This window comes from Ambystoma mexicanum, chromosome 7p, assembly GCF_040938575.1.
Source record: "Ambystoma mexicanum isolate Mex_15411 chromosome 7p, UKY_AmexF1_1, whole genome shotgun sequence".
NCBI lineage: Eukaryota > Metazoa > Chordata > Amphibia > Caudata > Ambystomatidae > Ambystoma > Ambystoma mexicanum.
The window spans coordinates 71,890,619-71,911,001 of record NC_090939.1 but is presented as its reverse complement, the minus strand read 5'-3'; the positions used below and the strand labels follow the sequence as shown (position 1 = coordinate 71,911,001).

The 20,383-nt window shown below is 49.8% G+C and overlaps 1 protein-coding gene across 2 annotated transcripts in view; it reads right to left on the bottom strand.

The window, feature by feature from the left end:
* BOC (BOC cell adhesion associated, oncogene regulated) overlaps window positions 1-20,383 on the bottom strand; it is a 216,990-nt gene that overhangs the window by 79,435 nt on the left and 117,172 nt on the right. For both annotated transcript variants that reach the window (XM_069635800.1, XM_069635799.1), the window contains exons 2-3: window positions 16,989-17,167; window positions 13,299-13,577 (exon numbers count right to left, since the gene is read on the bottom strand). In XM_069635800.1, the coding sequence (XP_069491901.1) occupies window positions 13,299-13,577; window positions 16,989-17,133 (424 nt within the window). In that variant the 5' untranslated portion in view covers window positions 17,134-17,167. The remainder of the gene's footprint in view (window positions 1-13,298; window positions 13,578-16,988; window positions 17,168-20,383) is intronic.

Here is a 20,383-nt window from a genome sequence, read left to right as displayed (position 1 = left end):
TCCGACCGAGAGCACCTTCTTTCCAAATGCGTCCTGCCTCCTAGCCTCGCTTTCCGGTGGCGTTGAACATTTTTGCTGGACCCTGGCCTTCCTAGCTGCTGCCGCCGACACCACCGAGTCAGACAAAGGCTGTGATGTTAGACATTTTGGAGTGGACTCCGGAGCTTTAAACTTTTTCTCGATCCGTCCCTTTATGGCTGGTTCCGAGAACGGATGGCGCATCGTTTTGAGACCTTCTTGCCACACGTGGTCAAGGATTGGGATGGCAAATACCGATTTTCTCCTTTGACCCATATGGTCAAAAAGGAAACAGTCTTTCCTCTGCTCCTCAGGAATCAAGCCGAATTCGGAACACGCTTTCCCCATCATTGCATGGAAGGCTCCCACATCATCAAGGGGAGATGGCTGTGTCTGGCTCCTCGTAGACTCCAATTCTACATCCGAATTCCATGTCGGGTCCCTCGACGGTGACAGGGAGATGTCTGACCCAGAGTCATCATGTATAGAGTCGGACTCCGACAACTCACCCTCCTCCTGAGCTCGAGGACGATCTTTTACCGCCTGGGGAGCCGATGGGTGATTCGTCGACGAGCGAGCCGTACAAGTTTGCTCGTCGACGGAAGGTACAGACAGAAGTGACGATGACGTCCCAGGTTGAGGGAACTGGGTATCCAGCCGCTGTAGTAGCTTCTGAAGAGTATTAAGCACATCCAGAGACAAAACTGTCTGGGGGTTCAGCAACGTGGATGATATAGGTACCATACCCCCGCTCGCACTCGTCGCCGTCGTCGTCGACGTGGAAGGCCGTAAGCCTAAATCCAATGGCTGCAGAACCATGTCACCTTCCCCTTCCGCCGAGCAGGCCGTGTCTGGCTGCAGTAAGACCTCAGGGGGGATCGGGTCATAGACCTCAGGCAGCCAAGCCATAGACTGAGTTTCCGTCGACAAAGGAATCCCAACCGCTGCTGCTTGAACGGTAATAGGCATCGTCAATGACACCGAGGTCGACGAGGAAGTCGTCGTCGTCGAGCCTTTAGACTTCGTTGTCGATTTTGATGCCGACTTCCCGGCTGAAGCTTCTCGACTCACGGAAGACCTGGGACGGTCCCCTGAGGAGGATTTAGACAGCGCCAGCCTCTCCGTCTTAGATGATGAGGAGGAGGAGGGCTTTTTATGAGATGAGGAGGATCCAGCATGTTTCCCCTTATGCTTGTCCTCAGGGCGAATTTCTGCTGGCCGCACCTTCTTCGATGGAGGCTCCGACTTGCTCCTGGAGGCCGTGGAGCCAACTTCCGAAGCCGGGTAGGCACCCGCTCCGTCATTAAGCCAGTCGACCAGCCTTCTTTTACGGTCCTTAAGGGTTTTTTGGGAGAAACCCTGGCATATCTCACATGTATCCGCCGTGTGGTGCGGGTGGAGACAGTAGATACAGTCCATGTGGCCGTCTCCTTCATAAACCTTTTTGAGGCCACAGGTTGCACATGGGCGAAATAACGCCTTTCCAGACATAATTCTCCAGATTTGAACTTCGCTTACGCGAAACAGACAAAAAAACAATCTAGTTATCACTAGTAGTAACACGAAGATCCCACTGCTTTGAAAGACGGTTGAAATCTGAGGGAGCGCGGGGGCGGGGCCTGTATTTATATCATGACGTCCTGACGGCACGGGCACGCATGATACAAAACGAGGTGGATAGGACGCATAAGCGTCGAAAAAGTTTTCCTACGGGAAAGGGTCTATATAATGTACCGGGGATTCCCAGCCTGACGACGGGGAATATTCAAAGCATGTGAATCCATGAAAGATCCAATGCTGGAGAAGATACTAGACAAGGTTGCCTATACACAAATTCAAAGACACCTTGAAATAAACAATCTACTGGGAGCCAGACAATCTGGTTTCCGTCCACTCCACGGTACTGAAACTGCATTTATTGATCTAAAGACCCAAATAGACGAACTGAGAGATCAAGGTAAGACGGCACTCCTCCTCTTACTTGATCTCTCAGCTGCTTTGGATCTGGTGGCTCACAGGGTCCTCTGCAAACACTTAGACACTGCTGCACACTTCTCCGTGCATGCCACCAAATGGATTGAATCCTTTCTGAGTAAGAGAACAATGAGAGTCTTCTCCCCCTCGGCAGCAGCCGACCCTCTTCCAATCACGTGCGGCGTCCCTCAAGGCTCCTGTGTTTCACCAACCCTGTACAACATATTCACTAAACCTCTCTTCGATGATCTGGACCTTCTAGGTATCACCTACACTAACTATGCAGATGATACACAGATTCTCCTCCTGCTTTCTGGGGATCACAGCAAGGACAGGGAGGTGGTGAATAGAGTGTACCTCATTATTCAGGCATGGATGGCATCACATGGCCTCTGCCTGAATGATGATAAGACTGAGCTGATCATTCTGGGAACGCAGGCCAATATCAACAAACTAGGCAAGGACTATTCCACGTTTAACATAGATGGCAATAGCATCAAGGTTTCGAGTGAAGTAAAAACACTAGGCTTCTATCTCGACTCCACCATGTCTTTTGCCAAACAAGTTAACTCCTTAGCTTCCACGACAGCCTATACCTGCAAATTAATAAGAGCAGGTAAACCTTTCTTATCTAACAACAGTTGCATGATCCTAGCGAGAGCCTTAATACCATCACGACTCGATTATTGCAATGCCCTTTACAGCGGCGCCAACAAAACTATCACCAAAAGGCTACAAATCCTACAAAATAACGCCCTTAGAGCCGCCTTAGGCATAAACAAAAGGGAACATATCTCCTCCACTAGACAATACAAATGGCTCTCCACCGACAATAAAAATTCACCTACAAATGCTCTCCTTGACGCACAAAGCCCTCAACAACGCTGCCCCCATTTACCTGATGGACAAAATAAGAAGAAAAATCTCTAGCAGACCTACAAGAACTCCCAACTCCAACTGTCTGGAAATTCCAAGATTTAAACTTGCCAAAATTGGCGGCACAAGCTTCCCTGTGCTAGCCGCTAAATGGTGGAATGCCCTGCCACACAACCTTAGATCAGACCAACCTTTCCCTCACTTTAGAACGAATCTTATCAAACACCTGAATGACAACATGATGTAAGGTTTGAAAGACTTTAATTTGTGTTATGTTACTTATCTGAATGTACATATGTACCATCAAAGACTTATCACTATTGTAAATTTTTAATTATGTAACATTGTAATTTGCTGCAACACTGTAATTTCTATGCAACATTGTAAGCTTCGTATATTCTGTTCACTGCGCCCGGTTACCCTTGGGTCTGGCGCGCAATACAAATAAATAAACAAACAAGCAAGTAGAACCGTATTTGGAACGAGACATCTACGAAGAATTGCAAAATTACAGGGAGAGATTGTCTGCAAAGGGGATAAACAACACAGCATCCAGAACCAAATTCTACCATCATTGGAAAAAGAGGGAAGAGCGTAATATTTAAACACAGGGGCAACAGGAGTGGAGACGCAAGATGGAGAAGGTGAAGCATAAGGAGTGATCCAAGGGAGTCGGTGGAGGTATTGCAAGGAGGAGGAACTTAAGGAATAGCTGCAACCAAGAGGTGGAGAAATGGAAATAATGAGGTAAAGACATGGAGGATTGGGGGACAAGCTTTGGCGTAGGGAGCAACGAGAGGGAGGCGAAGGCTTGGAGGATTAGGACGAGCTTTGGCGTAGGCAGCAACGAGAGGGAGGCGAAGGCTTGGAGGATTAGGACAAGCTTTGGCGTAGGGAGCAATGAAGGCGAAGGCTTGGAGGATTAGAACAAGCTTTGGCGTAGGGAGCAATGAAGGCGAAGGCTTGGAAGATTAGGACAAGCTTTGGCATAGGGAGCAATGAAGGTGAAGGCTTGGAGGATTACGATGAGCTTTGGCATAGAGAGCAATGAAGGCGAAGGCTCGGAGGATTAGGACAAGCATTGGCGTACGGAGCAATTAAGGCGAAGGCTTGGAGGATTAGGACGAGCTTTGGCGTAGGGAGCGACGAGAAGGAGGCAAAGGCTTGGAGGACTGGCATACCCAGGACTGTGCAATTGGACGTGACAGCCCTGCAAGTGCCCTGTGGCCACCTTCATGGCTGGGAATGGTGATACTGTGGACAAGGTCCCCACAGAAACCCAGGATCCCAAAGGAGCCTTAGGCTCGGTTTGCCATTTCTAAACCTTCTCAGGCCGCCTCAACCTCTCAAGTTATTTTAAAGCAGCTAAAAGACCCAACAGATCTGCTTTAACAGGCTACAGTTTTCAAACCACTTTGATGCACTTCGAGCCATCGACTTAACGTTGCCTACTAGTTTCCAGTTTTTTCAGGCCAAAAAGTGCACCGCATTCACTCGCCGCTACAGTCGAGTCACAGTATTGAGACTTCGAGCCATCAACCGAGAAGATCTACATATGGCCCATTTCCACATTCTACCAGATTGCCGCTTGTTGAAGGGCACCATGTAGGCCTCCCGTCGAACCAACTCAACTGCCTCGACACCAACAAGACACTACGGAAAGCACCCAGAAGGCCAGCTCGACGCCGTTGAGCCCCCAGAGCAAGGTACCTACAATGGTTCTGTGAGCCAACCTGGTTTTAAGGGCCCCATGTATGGATTTTATAAACGCAAACCTAGCTAGGAAACAATCAGCCATTTCCATCTATTTTGTACTGGTTTGGCGGTTCCGGAGGCCGCTACAAGTGTTCTTGCAGCAGCCGTTTGTCTGCTAGATGGGCAGTGTAAGGGTGCAAGCTCATTTTTTTGACCCATTAGTCACCGAGAGGCCCTTAGGATTTCATGAGCAGGAGCAACAACCAGCTCCTGGATGTCGGGCATCACCCAGAAGGCAAGAGCTACCACTGGGGAAACGGGAGCGGGTACACAGCCCGCCACAAATCTAACTTCCACATGAGATGCACACTAACTTTTGTCCATCATGTATGATTCATTCGTGTACTAGATGTGACCTAATCATTCTTTATTAGCATTCGCATTTAGTCAAAGTTAATGTCACATATGCGTGTTTGTAAGACACCAAATCTCTGGGGGAGCCAAAAGTAACTCCCGGTAGCTGTTGCTTTCAAGCTGCCAGGCTCTCCTGGGATAGAAGCAGGAGCTGAATAACTCCCAGATGCCCTCAATTTCGAACCCTGCAGGGTAACACAACTGCAGAAAACAAACTGTCATCAAGAAGCAATCGCCCATGGAAATAGTGAAAAGTTGCTGGGCCTGTGGCCCAAGAACAGGTGTGTTTCCAGCCCATATCCCAAGGGCGGCCGTCAATGGCCATAGGTCAGTGCTCTGAGATTGCAAGACCCAAAGAGAAGTCCACCCTCACTTGGGGGTACCCTCAATGCCATTCAGGACAGTGGTCAAAGTGCATGAAAATAGGTAGTGGAACTATGTTGCTTGCGCCGCGCTCCCCACAAACCCCATTGCCACGCCCCTTCCCAGGCACAATACAAACCCCCAAACAAATGTGCCTGCAGTTTAAGGGAACGTTTAGTGCAATGCACTTTTCAACTGCTTCCTACACTTACTTTAAAACAAAAGCATTAGTATAGGAACAGCAAAACACTGCTCCCAATCACTCCCACTCACTTCGACCACTGCTTTCAAGAGGCTGTTGGGCCCTTCTAGAAGCGGATACCGGCTCTGAGGTACAAAACGTTTGACCTTTCTCTGCGGTTATATAAACCTTGCACTTGTCTGGTTATGCATTATGCCGCTGTCACACCGTGCTTAGAAGCATCCAGTTGGCAGGTGCTAACAGTTTGGGCTTTTGTGTAGGCATAGGAAACACACTTGGCAGGTACAGCGCTAGTGGTATTAACTGCCCACTCATGGTAGCGGGTGAAAATGGTGCAATTACCTGGGCATCTAATAGCAGTGCATGGGAAATGCATAATGCATATAACCAGCCAAAACTGTTGGCTTTGCCAATGCTCGTTTTTAACGGGACCTCAGTGAAGGACACGCAGAGTGCTTATAAATCGAGTGGCTGGAGGTAGACCTGGTAAATACCTTTTTATTACACCAGTAGTGGGTTTACAACTCCAAATAACTCATTAACTCTCAGAAGACTGCTTTGAGAAAAAGAAGAAAAAAAATCTCCCTCTCTCCCTCTCCCTCCCTCCCTCCCTCCCTCCCTCCCTCTCTCCCTCTCTCCCTCTCTCCCTCTCTCCCTCCGAGCACAATGTTTGATGGTAAGGCTTCAATAAAGCCAGCAGAAAGTTCCCACGAGGAGGCGTTTGGGTGGGGAGGGGCAGGAATGGGAATGGCCATATGGGTTAGCATTGCCATGGGTGGGCACATAACCAATCACCGTCACGCTGTGTGTCCCTCCTCATATGCCATTCCTCCCTATATGCACTAAGGAAATACATTCGGCTTATAGGTGTAGCACAGGGGTAGTGCTCTGGTCTTGGAAGCAAGACCATGCAGAGCAACAGAGGATCGAATCCCAGATCTGCGCGTCATAAAAAAAAAAAAAAAAAAACGTAAGTACATACTAGAATGCATTTTGATAATAGTATCTCCCTTCGGCATTCTCTGCCATTCAAAACCCCCAGGAGACTCAAGCATGGGCAAGCTCTTCCCACTTTGCAAGGCTGACGTGCAGACCGAGTCACTGCTGAATTAAACCCCAGGTTAGCTCAGTGGGTACATGTTCAAATGCTGGTAGGAAGGACTCAGGCTTTCATCCTTGTGGGGCACATATGAATGTCAGTCAGTTGGGTAATAGCGAGGGCTGCCATCCAAGCATTTACATAGCAGATGAAAAAACAAGTAGATTTGGCCCGATGTGCATGTTGTTCCCCCCTCCCCGTTTTCATCTACATTCACAGCCCTAGCCCCCCACCCCATGCCTACCGCCTTCAGGGCCCTCTCCCCCACCTGTAGGGTTCCAGTTTATTAAAAAACGTCGTGGAATGTGTTTTGAAAGATGTGACCCAATCTGTGGAGCTGGGGCCTAGCTCCCTGCAGCTCCACACCACAGCTTGGTGCTGCCCCGCCATCTCCCGCCGTGACGCAATCTGTGGAGCTGAGGCCTAGTTCCCTGCAGCTCCGCACCACAGCTTGGTGCTGCCCCGCCATCTCCCGCGCCGTCCCACCTTTCCTCCCGCCGTGACGCAATCTGTGGAGCTGAGGCCTAGCTCCCTGCAGCTCCGCATCACAGCTCGGTGCTGCCCCGCCATCTCCAGCGCCGTCCCACCTTTCCTCCCGCCGTGAAGCAATCTGTGCAGCTGAGGCCTAGCTTGCTGCAGCTCCGCACCACAGCTCGGTGCTGCCCCGCAATCTCCCCCGCAGTCCCACCTTTCCTCCCGCCGTGACGCAATCTGTGGAGCTGAGGCCTAGCTCCCTGCCGCTCCGCACCACAACTTGGTTCCAGCCGGCTGCTGCCCCCACCATCTCCCGCGCCGTCCCATCTTTCCTCCCGCCGTGACGCAATCTGTGGAGCTGAGGCCTAGCTCCCTGCAGCTCCGCACCACAGCTCAGTGCTGCCCCGCAATCTCCCGCGCCGTCCCACCTTTCCTCCCGCCGTGAAGCAATCTGTGGAGCGGAGACCTAGCTCCCTGCAGCTCCGCACCACAGCTCGGTGCTGACCCACCATCTCCCTTGCAGTCCCACCTTTCCTCCCGCCATGACGGAATCTGTGGAGCTGAGGCCTAGCTCCCTGCAGCTCCGCACCACAGCTCTGTGCTGACCCGCCATCTCCCTTGCAGTCACACCCTTCCTCCCGCCGTGACGCAATCTGTGGAGCTGAGGCCAACTCCCTGCAGCTCTGCACCACAACTTGGTTCCAGCCGGCTGCTGCCCCCGCCATCTCCTGCGCCGTAGACCTTTCCTCCCGCCGTGAAGCAATCTGTGGAGCTGAGGCCTAGCTGCCTGCAGCTCCGCACCACAGCTCGGTGCTGCCCCACCATCTCCCGTGCCGTCCCACCTTTCCTCCCACCGTGACGCAATCTGTGGAGCTGAGGCCTAGCTCCCTGCAGCTCCGCACCACAGCTTGGTGCTGCCCAGCCATCTCCCTCGCAGTCCCACCTTTCCTCCCGCCGTGACGCAATCTGTGGAGCTGAGGTCTAGCTCCCTGCAGCTCCGCACCACAGCTTGGTGCTGCCCCGCCATCTCCCGCGCCGTCCCACCTTTCCTCCCGCCGTGAAGCAATCTGTGCAGCTGAGGCCTAGCTCCCTGCAGCTCTGCACCACAACTCGGTTCCAGGCGGCTGCTGCCCCCGCCATCTCCCTCGCAGTCCCACCTTTCCTCCCGCCAGGCCCCAGCCTGAACCTTTCACTCCTGATTAATGTCTCGATGACAAGGCCCCATCGCGCTCCCATTCGCCCTTATTTTATTTTTTTTTAAAGTATTATTTTAACGAAAACAACACCGCATTCCAGCAGCTCCTCTTTCTCTCGCCGGCTCCCACTCCTGGTTCCAATTGAGAGATGAGGCCGAGCCAGACCTGGTGGCGGGGGCGAGGGGCAGGCCTCCCGCTCTGGAGAGCGTCTACATAAGTGGCTCAGTGTGCTCCATGGCAGTGCAGCCAGTGCAACACAATAATGCTTTATTGCCTTCACAAAGCCGAGCGCGTAGTGCCAACGCGGAGATGAAGCGTTGCAAGCACACATTTGGAGACTGGCCGTGTAGTGTTTGTTCTGTTCTGCCCATATATTTGATTAGCCACCCAATGTCCGTTTAGCGTCAAGGGTCCTCCTGGGCGGTTAACGGTTTTTTGGGCGTCTTATGCTGCTCGTCATTCTAACGCTTTTTGCACTTTCGGTCCATCTTTTAGCTTCGAAAAGTTTGTTTTCATCTCATCACGGGCTCCAAAATAGCGCAAGGAAGGAGAAAGTGGGTTTCGCCTGGTTACTCTTCTTCAGGGGTTCCTGGTTTGTGTGTCGGTCGGTTTCACTCTGGTCTGCGACTGAGCAGGCTGTATCTGGACACATTTGTCAGTGTATGATATTCTGCAAGGTCCTCTCCTCCCTTCAGTTGTCGGTCTATAGCACATCATTTGTTCTTCGATTTGCGGATGCCAGTGAGCGATACAGCCGTCTGTAGGCTGCGTTTGTAGGAGTTGGTTTTGTGAGCTGGTTTGTTGGGTTGTTTGGTTCATAGTGATATAATGAAACCTTGCTTTCTTGGAGGTATCTGGAATTTCATGGATTGAGTTATTAGATCTAGTAGTAGGGGGAGCGGTGTGGGGGGGGGGGGGGTGTTATCCCCGCCACAGTTATTCTCTATAGGTGTGGTTTGTTTCTGTGGACCTTAAGTTTCTGTTTGCAGAACAGTAGGTGCTTTCTTTCTGTTGTCTTGTCCCACTTGCAGTCACCTCCGGGGCTAAAAGTGGTACAGTGCACTACACTAGGGTGTGTAACCACCCCCAGGGTGCAAAGAAACCAGTGGGTTACCCAAGACACCAGTGGGTTACCCAAGACACCAGTGGGTTACCCAAGAGGGAGCAACCCCCCCCCATAGTGTAACAAGTCCAGTTGCCTACCCAGCTGAATGCAGCTACCTCCATGGTGGAGAGGAGACCAGGGGGTCTCCCATGGGTGTGCAACCAACCAGAAGGTGGAAAATAGACTGATGACCTACTGCAGGGCATGCAGCCACCTCCAGAGTGGAAGGAGAGCAGAGGGCTACTCAAAAGGTGTGCAGCCACCTTCAGGGTGGGAAGGTTACCAGCCGCCTACCCAAGGGTGTGCATCCTCCTCCTTTGAGTGCAGGAGACCAGAGGGCGACCCAAGCGTGTGCAAGCACCTCCGGAGTGGGAAGCGGTACCGACAAGGGCTACCACTGTGAGTGCAGGTACCCAGACTGTTGGAGGCGGGGCACACAGGCTTCCCTTTGGCAGTACAGCCACTTCCAGGGTGGGACGAAGAACAGAAAAGGGCAACCAGAAGTGGGCAGCCATCTCTAGGGTGAGAAAGCGAGCCAAAAATACCCACCTTTGGGACTACAGCTACAGGGTGGCCATCAAGAAACCAGTGCCTCAGAGGTGGGAAAAAGCCAGCAAGGTCCCTATGGATAGTGCAGCCCCTATAGGTGTGGGGTGGAGCAGTTTGCCCAGCTGTGTGCAGGCAACCTCCCGAGGCAGATGCACTAATGGAGGGAGGAGTACAAAGTGGAATAAAATCATGGATGTGCTCAAATGCATTTTGCTAGTTAATATCGTGTGTACAATCCTACTCGATACCATTCCAGGGACACGTTTTAATATACAGATAGATTCGGGGTAGCAGAGGAATCTTTCGAAGAGAATGTACAGGTTTGCAGACTACTACTAGAATAAAAAAGCAACAAAGAACATAACCGTTTTAAAAATGTATTACTGCTCACATTTCAAACTCAGGAGCTAAAATAGATCCTGCATTTCAATGCTGTGATTCACACTACACTAGCAAATCAAGCACAACAACTGGCAAGCTCAAAAGTGAAGGCGGCCGAGCCATTCACAAAACAATGTGATTATCCAGAACAAGGCTGGTCTACGAAGCGCACATCAGCGAGGGGGCACGTGGCCATCCAGAACAAGGCTGGTCTACGAAGCGCACATCAGCGAGGGTGTATGTGGCTATCCAGAACAAGGCTGGTCTACGAAGCGCACATCAGCGACGGTGTATGTGGCTATCCACGAAGCGCACATCAGCAAGGGTGTATGTGGCTATCCAGAACAAGGCTGGTCTACGAAGCGCACATCAGCAAGGGTGTATGTGGCTATCCAGAACAAGGCTGGTCTACGAAGCGCACATCAGCGACGGTGTATGTGGCTATCCACAACAAAGCTGGTCTACGAAGCGCACATCAGCAAGGGTGTATGTGGCTATCCAGAACAAGGCTGATCTACGAAGCGCACATCAGCAACGGTGTATGTGGCTATCCAGAACAAGGCTGGTCTACGAAGCGCACATCAGCAAGGGTGTATGTGGCTATCCAGAACAAGGCTGGTCTACGAAGCCCACATCAGCAAGGGTGTATGTGGCTATCCAGAACAAGGCTGGTCTACGAAGCGCACATCAGCAACGGTGTATGTGGCTATCCAGAACAAGGCTGGTCTACGAAGCGCACATCAGCAAGGGTGTATGTGGCTATCCACAACAAGGCTGGTCTACGAAGCGCACATCAGCAAGGGTGTATGTTGAAATCCAGAACAAGGCTGGTCTACAAAGCGCACACCAGCGAGGGTGTATGTAGCTATCCAGAACAAGGCTGGTCTACGAAGCGCACACCAGCAAGGGTGTATGTGGCTATCCAGAACAAGGCTGGTCTACAAAGCGCACACCAGCGAGGGTGTATGTAGCTATCCAGAACAAGGCTGGTCTACAAAGCGCACACCAGCGAGGGTGTATGTAGCTATCCAGAACAAGGCTGGTCTACGAAGCAGACATCAGCAAGGGTGTATGTGGCTATCCAGAACAAGGCTGATCTACGAAGCACACATCAGCGAGGGTGCACGTGGCTATCCAGAACAATGCTGGTCTACGAAGCGCAATCAGTGAGGGTGTATGTGGCTATCCAGAACAAGGCTGGTCTACAAAGCGCACATCAGCTACGTGGCTATCCAGAACAAGGCTGGTCTACGAAGCGCAATCAGTGAGGGTGTATGTGGTTATCCAGAACAATGCTGGTCTACGAAGCGCAATCAGTGAGGGTGTATGTGGCTATACAGAACAAGGCTGGTCTACGAAGCGCACATTAGCGAGGGTGTACGTGGCTATCCAGAACAAGGCTGGTCTACGAAGCGCAATCAGTGAGGGTGTATGTGGCTATCCAGAACAAGGCTGGTCTACGAAGCGCACATTAGCAAGGGTATACGTGGTTATCCAGAACAAAGCTGGTCTACGAAGCGCAATCAGCAAGGGTGTATGTGGCTATCCAGAACAAGGCTGATCTACAAAGCGCACATCAGCTACGTGGCTATCCAGAACAAGGCTGGTCTACTAAGCGCACATCAGCGAGCATGTAGTTCATTGAAAAGCAGAGAAGATTAGCGTGATAGAGGCCTGGACTGGAAAAATAGATCATCTCTCGGGATGAAATTCAATAGTACTCATGGCAACCACCGTAGAGTTTAGTGAGATTTAAAGGTCAGAGCCAGGGGAACATGCCCGAGAACTTGCATTGCATAATAACATGTTTGTGCGTAGGATTACCAGGATCACTCCATGACCAACAGTCAAGAGCACCCAACTTCCTAGAACTATCCCCCTGCATTCAAGAATACCGAAGAGAAGAATGTCTGCAGGCAAATACAGGTCAAAATGAGCAGTTGGAGAGTCAGGCCTCAGACCCAATTCCTTCCCCAGACACTGCGTGGACCCAGAAATCCAAGCAAACAATTCACAGACCCTCAGAGACCTTCGCACGCACTTAAATTGCAAGATCCTCTCCCATTGCAGTGGGCCTGCACCAAACGGGAAACTGCATCCATTAAAACCACAACACATGCGCTACACCTCAATGCTTGGGGTGGAATCCCAAAGGTTGACGGCACAAACATTGGGAACCTGTACTATGTTGCCGACTCCCGTCTGTCATATGTGCGCCTTGAGGCCCTCAGGCGATCTGGCGCGTTATTAAGAATGAAAATAAATTAAATAAAACCAAAAGAGCTAAACAGTTTGAAATTAGGCAACCAATAGAGAATTAGAAGGGAGCGCTAAGGAGGTTTGTTTTAATATTGAAAACAAAAATCTCTTTTAAAAAGGCAACGGCGTACCTTATTTTGTGCCAATGGGGAGGACATCACTTGAGGGGAAAATACTTGGCGCCCGCCCATCCCCTCCCACTCCCCCCATTATAATATTAAAAACGAACTGCATGACTTCAGGGTTTTGAGCGAGGATTAGAAGATAGGAAGGAGGATGGGACAGGCTTTGGGAGGGCAGCTGAAGGAAAGCCACTTTGAACTCCATCTCAACATATGCAGGTTTTTTGCATATGTATTTTCTTGGGGCCTTGTATCTTGAACTTTGGCATAGCAATGCAAAGGTATATTAAAAGGTTCATTTTAAAACTTACTTTGAAACGTATTGATTTCCTTTTTTATATATTAAACCATACTAATGCATAAGTATATTCACAGTAGGAGTTACACGGATGAATTAAGATAAATAAATAGAAAAAACATTCGCAAAGTTGGAGGAATTCATGGCCCATTCGTCAGCAGCCCTGAAAGGCCTAGAATCGGCCCTGTTCAGCCAAGGCTGGCAGCCACGTGGCGACGAGCGACTGCAATATATAGGGATGGGCGGCACATCCCAGAAGCGCACAGTACTCACTGGCTAACGTGACAATGGCGGGAACACTGGCGATGGCTCCCACCGACATCCGGCCAATGCACTGGTACCGCCCCACCGTGTCGTTCCGCAGGGCTGCGATGGTGAGCGTGCCACCTGCAATCCGGATTCCCAGGGCACCCTCTTCGCCGGCCAGCTCCTTCCCATCCAGTCGCCAAGAAACACTGGCCACCAAAGGCTCCACCGCACAACTCAGGGTGACCGAGCCCCCGTACTTCTGGAACGTCGACAGGGGCTGTACCATGAAACGTGGCACGTCACCTGCAAAATTGGGGGACAATACATTAGCACGCAAAAGAGGCACTGTTCTAATCACTTGCGTACAGGCGCCTTATAAATGCCATATCATATCATTATCATACCAATCACGAAGAACAGGGCCTGCCCAGTCTCACCATGGAGTTCCCCTTTTCTTTACCTCTAAAGACAATTTGTGAGAGTACCCACCAGAGAGTCACTGATGTTCACAACTTCCATTTTCTTGGAGGTCAGCGTGGAGTAGGACCTGGACAGGGGGTGTAGAGGTTACGATGGAAGCTTGGAGGTCAGCGTGGAGTAGGACCTGGACAGGGGGTGTGGAGGTTAAGATGGAAGAGGACCAGCTCTTTGGATACAGAGATCAAAGGGGAATAGTACCAATTCATGGTAGATGGGGGTCAATATGAAATGGCGCGAGCTCATGGGGATGGAAGAGGCCCATTGATTGGGCATGGAGGCCAATATGGAATAGGACCACCTCAGGAATGGGCCCAGCAAAGAGTTCGGAGGTTAACACGGTATAGGAGCTCCACACTGGGTCTGGGGAGCACATTTCGAATAGGTCCACATCACGATACATGGGGTACAATGTGAAAGAAAGACATTAACATGGTGCGTACAGCTTAGCATTGAAGAGGGCCACTTCATGGTGCGTAGAAATCAATGTGGAATAGCGCCACCTCATGATGCATAGAGGTCCATGTGGAACGGCACCAACTCCTGAGCCATGGTGGTGAACGTGGAAAAGGCCCACTTCAATAGGCACGGCGGCCAGTTAGAACTAGAACGAACTTGTGCTTGGATCAGAAATACTTTCAGAGGTCAGTATAGAACGCAAGGCAATTGTGTAGCCTTGTGCCTTAGAATTATGTATATGGGAAAATAGGCATAGGAGTAGATGGGGAGGGGCTTGGGGGTGGGCATAGAGTGACAGCGGTAGGGCATAGATGAGGGTGCAGGAGAGTTGCGAAAGGGGGGCATATTGAAATGGGAGCGAGGGTGCAGTTTCAAGGACAAGATATTGTTGAAGTACTGATTTAAGTGCTATGAGGTTGGTAGTAGATATCGGAGTTGGGTGTTCCAGTGATGGGGCAAGTAGGGAGAAAGTTCAAAAGCAAGATGGAGAGCAACAGGGGGAGGCGAAGGTCTTGCTTGAGTAAAGGGTGCGTACGAGTGATAGGACATGGAAGACAACATATAGGGGAAGGGCGTGTCCATGAGCGGAGTTAAATGCAGAGGGGTGGGTGATGAGGTTCTGAAGAGTGCAAGTAGCGGGTGGACTAAGAGTAGACTGGAGCAGTAGTCGAGTCGAGTAGACTGGAGATGAGAGGGGCAGATCTCTCCAATGGCCATCAGGTTCTGTCCATCGGGAGCCTTTGAGGAAGGAGTTAGGGCATCGGGGAGAAGAGGTGGTGCACTGTGGGTAGGCAGAGAAGATCACTCCAGTCTTTGATGAGCTGGGATGAGACCGCGTAAGGCCATCCAGTTATGTGTCGATGACCGGTCAGATTCTGTTAGCGAGATCAGGAATGAATTCAGCAAAGAAGAATACGATAGAGGTGAAAGGAGAAACCAGACGAGGAGACCTGTCCCAATGGGGAGGCACAGCGGGCAAAGATGCGAGTACCGAGGCCAGCGGCCTGGGCAACTCCTCTAGGGATGGAGGTGGGGTCAGGTCCTTGGGGATTTCAAGAGGGGGAAAGTGTCCGATCAAAGAGGCATCGAAAAGTCTTCAATACTTGCGATCGAGCAGAGTTTGAAGCAAAAGGAGTTGGCGGGGCAGTTGCATACATTGAGGAGGGCCATTTAATTCAAACGCTGGCCGCTTAGGGGCGCTAGTTCTTTAACGATTTGTGGTATAACAGGGTTTATTGCAACACAAGGCTGGTTCCTTCAGAGGATGGGAGTCAGTCCAGAGGAAGAAGAGGTGAGAAGGGCAGTGAGGGAGACCGGGATCTTAGTGGGGTGGAGGGGTCGGAGTAGAGCGCCAAGTTGTTGGAAGAAACAAGAGATTAGGTAGAGCAAGTGCTGGGGATAGCAGACCTTGAAGGGTAGAGTGTAAACGGAGAGAAAAGTTTGCTTAAGGAAGCAGTGGGACTTGGTGTTATCAAAGACATTTTAGTCATCATCTGAGGCAGTGCCACATACATGGCAAGTCTGTCCAGGATGGTATGGTGTGGGATGTCTATCCGGATGGGATGTTTTGGAATCTATGTAAAGATGGCATTGGTCGGTATAATGTCTGATAAGATTGTATGGGGTGTCATGCTTGCCGCAGGATGGTATCGCCAGGCATGTCTGCCAGGATGGTATGTCTAGCGTGGTAGCACAGGGTGGCAATTCGACCCCAGAATGGTATCTGGTCAGGATAGTACGGTGTGGAGTGTATACTAGGATAGTATAGGGTGGCATGTTGGATAGCCTAGCTGCCAGAACGATATTGGGTGGAATGTTAGCCCCATGATGGTAATGGCTGGGCTGCCTGCCAGTTTGGTATAGTACAGCAAGCGATAGCGAGGATGGCACATAGGTATACCAGGATGTCATGAGAGCAGACATGTCAACAATGTCTGCAGAACTGCATGGTGTGTCATGTCAACCAGGTTTGTATGGGGTGGAATATCCGCCAAGATAATATCAGCTGGCACATGTGCAGTGTGGCAAGTCAGTCTCAGGAAGATATCGGCTGGGATGTTTGCCAGGATATTTGGTGTGTCATGTTAGCCCTGCTATAGTATTGGCTGGCATATTTGCCAGGCTGATATGCTGCGTAAGTGTTGGAATAGGGTGGCTGCTTAGCCAGGATTATATAGGTTGGCATGTCATCCAGGATGGAATGTGCTGGCATGCCTTTTAAGATATGTCTGCCCGGATGATATACAGTGGCAGGTCTTGTGGGATGTTATGTTGCCAAAATAGTGTGGGGCACAAGTCCACAAAGATTGTCTATGCTGGCATCTCAGACATGAGGTGATGGGAGGTCTAGCATGATGCTAAGGGGTGGCATGTGACCCGGGACAGTAAGGGTGGTGTGTAGACACCGGATCTATCGGCTTCCATGTCTGTGAGGATATTACTTTTCTACCTATTGGCCAGGATATTCTAGGCAATATACACCAGGATGTTATGCTAGCAGGAATAAACATTCTAAATTGCAAGCTACTAGCCAGCCATAAAAAGCCACTCGCCACCTCAATTCTACACTTGAACACAGTAGACCATTTCTTACTTGCCAATCTAAACAATCGGTGGCGATGGGTGCACATTTTGCACCCTTTATGCTAGGATAGTTTGGGTGACTACTCTGAGGAAATGGCCCATTGACCCCCAAGATCAGAGCAGAGCACAGGTCTGCCTTTGGCTGGGTCCCAAGCCACTCTGTTGGAAAAACAAACAATCCTTTTGGAAACGCACCCATGTCAGCCAAGCAGCCAGAAGTGGCCAAGAGCAGCCAAGTAATGGCGAGGGAGCCTCTTCGCCGGGCCAGCATCTTCCTCCTAGGTGCTACACTCTGGCGGAGGAAGCAGCCAACGGGGTCCCCATTGGCCATGCCGCCCATGACCTGGAGGCACGCGAATTTCCTGCACCTGTGGCTGGAGAGAGAGAGAGAAAACAGGCTAAGAAGATTGCACATGAGAACACAGATAATAGAGCAAGTAATACAGTCCCCACAAGTCACTGGGTCCTACCAAACTGAACGCACCGAACAGTGGCCGTAATGGTGAATGGATTGCCCCAATTGTCACACACACACAGACAATAGAAGTATTGGTCCTTTCGTTCAATTATCAAGTTTCTTTTTTCTATTTATTTACACGCTGTTCTATCCCTCCAACCAATACTAGCTGGCTTTGGGTATTATTTTTTATCCCTAGGGTACGCTGGTGGGCCGCCTATCTAGGTTGAAAGAAAAACTGACCCGGTCTCAATTAGTCACTTTTTTTTTTACCCCTTTATGGGTTAAAAATTCGGTATACAGAGGCCGAATGGGTGAGCATGGAGGCTAGTAACCTCTGGTGGAGCAAAGGGCAGAGTCAAAAGGCTACCCCTTTCATAGACGCACAGGAGGTGCAGACCGACTGCAGAAGGCTAGGTTAACATATACTAACCAATAGATCACAAATAATTAAGTTCAAAATAAAATAAAGTTTAATCATAATAGAAAAATGATGTTAAAAAAAGGTCACAAAAGTTATGCTATTGATTTTCAAAAAGAAAAAGCAAACAAATATGTACGTTGTGTGGGTTAGTAACAACAGAGGTGCAATTTCGTGTACTGCTTGCTGATCTATTAACAGTACATAATTACTGTTTCTAAAATCAATGGCTGATCTTTTGTTGACCTTTTTAACATGATTTTTCTATTATGATTAAACTTTTTTTATTTTGAACTTACTTATTTGTGATGTCTTAGTTACTTACCTGTAACTGTATTTCTCCAGCATTGGTATCTTTCATAGATTCACATGCTTGAATATTCCCCGTCGTCAGACTGGGAATCCTCGGTGATAAATTAAATAATACATTTAAAAAAAAAAAAAATATATATATATATATATATGATACATTACTCACCGTAATCGTATTTTTGATGCTTGTATCTGCTTAGATTCACATGCTGTGCATAGGCCGACATCTAGTGGAAGCTGCGGAGTATTACAGTTTGTTTTTCGAAACTCGAAAATGGGCGTCGACACAGGCGTGCCAGTAATACTATCCCTAGTGTGACGTCCACTGTACCCAAGATCCCTCACGCGTCTAGGATCCTCAGATTGTATTTTTTCTGACATGAGGAAGCATGAGGAGTAGCGTGAGTACAGATAATCCAAGCAGATAGACAGAAGGTAAGACTACAAGCAATCATGCGCCTTCTCTCGGAGGGGAGGAAGGGTGGGTCGCATGTGAATCTAAGCAGATACAAGCATCAGAAATACGATTACGGTGAGTAATGTATCCCTTCTGAGGCTTGTGGAATCTGCTTAGATCACATGCTGTGCATAGATTAGCGAGCAGTACCAGAAGAAGGAGGTGGGATGTGAGAAGGGTCATGAGCAAACAGGTGTCTTAGAACCGCTTGTCCCACTTGTGTATCTGTCTTGGAATGAGTGTCAATGCAGTAATGCTGAGTAAAAGTGTGAATAGAGCTCCAAGTAGCTGCTTTGCAAATGGTGTCGAGGGGAACATTTGCAATGAAAGCCAGAGTGGCCCCAATGCCTCTAGTAGAATGGGCCCTTGGCGTAAAAGGCAGAGTTTTTTCAGAAAGAGAGTAACACAGCTGTATACAGTTGATAATCCACTTCGAGATCACGCCTTTAGAGACGCGATCCCCTTCTCTGCCTGTAGCTACGGAGACAAACAGTTGATCTGTTTTCCTTAGCGGTCTGGTTTTATTTACATAGTAGAGGACCGCCCTACGCACATCAAGGGTGTGTAGTTTCACCTCAGCTGAGCTTTGCGGGTTCTGGAAGAAAGCCGGAAGCTCGATGGACTGGTTTACATGGAACTTAGATATAAATTTAGGTGAGAACCTAGGGTGTGTGCGTAAAACCAGTTTGTCTTTGTGGATAGTAAAGAAAGGATCCTGCACTGACAGAGCCTGAATTTCACTGACCCTTCTTATAGAGGTAATGGCTACTAAGAAGGCCGTTTTATAAGTCAGGTTTTTGAGACTACTTTTATGCATGGGTTCGAAAGGGGGGCCCATGAGCTTAGCTAGCACCACATTGAGGTCCCATCCTGGCGGTGGGTTCGAAATAGGAGGGTGAAGTCTCTTTACTCCTTCCATCAAGGCTTTAACTACTGGTACTTTCCACCACGATACTTTGTTATGGGATGTGGTGTAAGCCGAGAGGGCTGCCAGGTGTACTTTCAGAGAGTTAAAAACCAAACCTGCGTCCAGCAGGTGGAGCATGTATGTTACAACGTTGGAAGGAGTGCAATCAACTGGGTTGATTTGTTTATTCTGGCACCAAATAACGAATCTCTTCCACTTGTCAAAGTAACAGTGCCTTGTGTTTGGTTTCCTGGATTCTTTTAGGATGTCCATACACCTCTGTGGTAAATTGAGATGGCCAAACTCTATGACCTCAGGAGCCATGCTGCCAGGTTCATTGAGTTGGGTTCCTGGTGCACTGTTTGACCTTGTTGCTGGGACAGTAGGTTGTACCAGGCTGGGAGTTTGATGGGCTCGCACACCGCCATCCTGCGTAGGTGTGGAAACAATGGTTGTCTCGCCCACATGGGAGCAACTAGGATGAGCGTCATCGATTCCTTGTTCATCTTGTACACCACCTTCCTGATGAGAGGAGTTGGTGGAAAAGCGTACGCAAACATCCCTGACCAGTTCATCCACAGGGCGTTCCCTTGGGAGTCTGGCTGGGGGAACCTGGATGCAAATCCTGGGCATTGTTTGTTTTCGCTTGTGGCGAATAGGTCTATAGTGGGGAAACCCCACCGAGAGAAGAGATCTTCTACGATATCTCTGTGAAGGACCCATTCGTGTTCTTCTGGGAGGGAGTCTCTGCTTAGGGCATCCGCTAGGGAATTGAGCTCCCCTGGAACATGTTGTGATGACAGGAAGATGTTCCGTCTGAGTGCCCATATCCAGATTTTCTGGGCAAGCTTGGACAGATTTGGCGAACGAGTCCCTCCTTGTTTGTTCAGATAGAACATGGCTGTCGTGCTGTCCGTCCGGATCTGCACCGACAAATTTAGCAGATGGGGCTCGAAAGCCCGAAGCGCTCGGAATACTGCCAGAAGCTCTAGCAGATTGATGTGGTTCTTGGCTACTGAGTGAGACCAGAGACCCT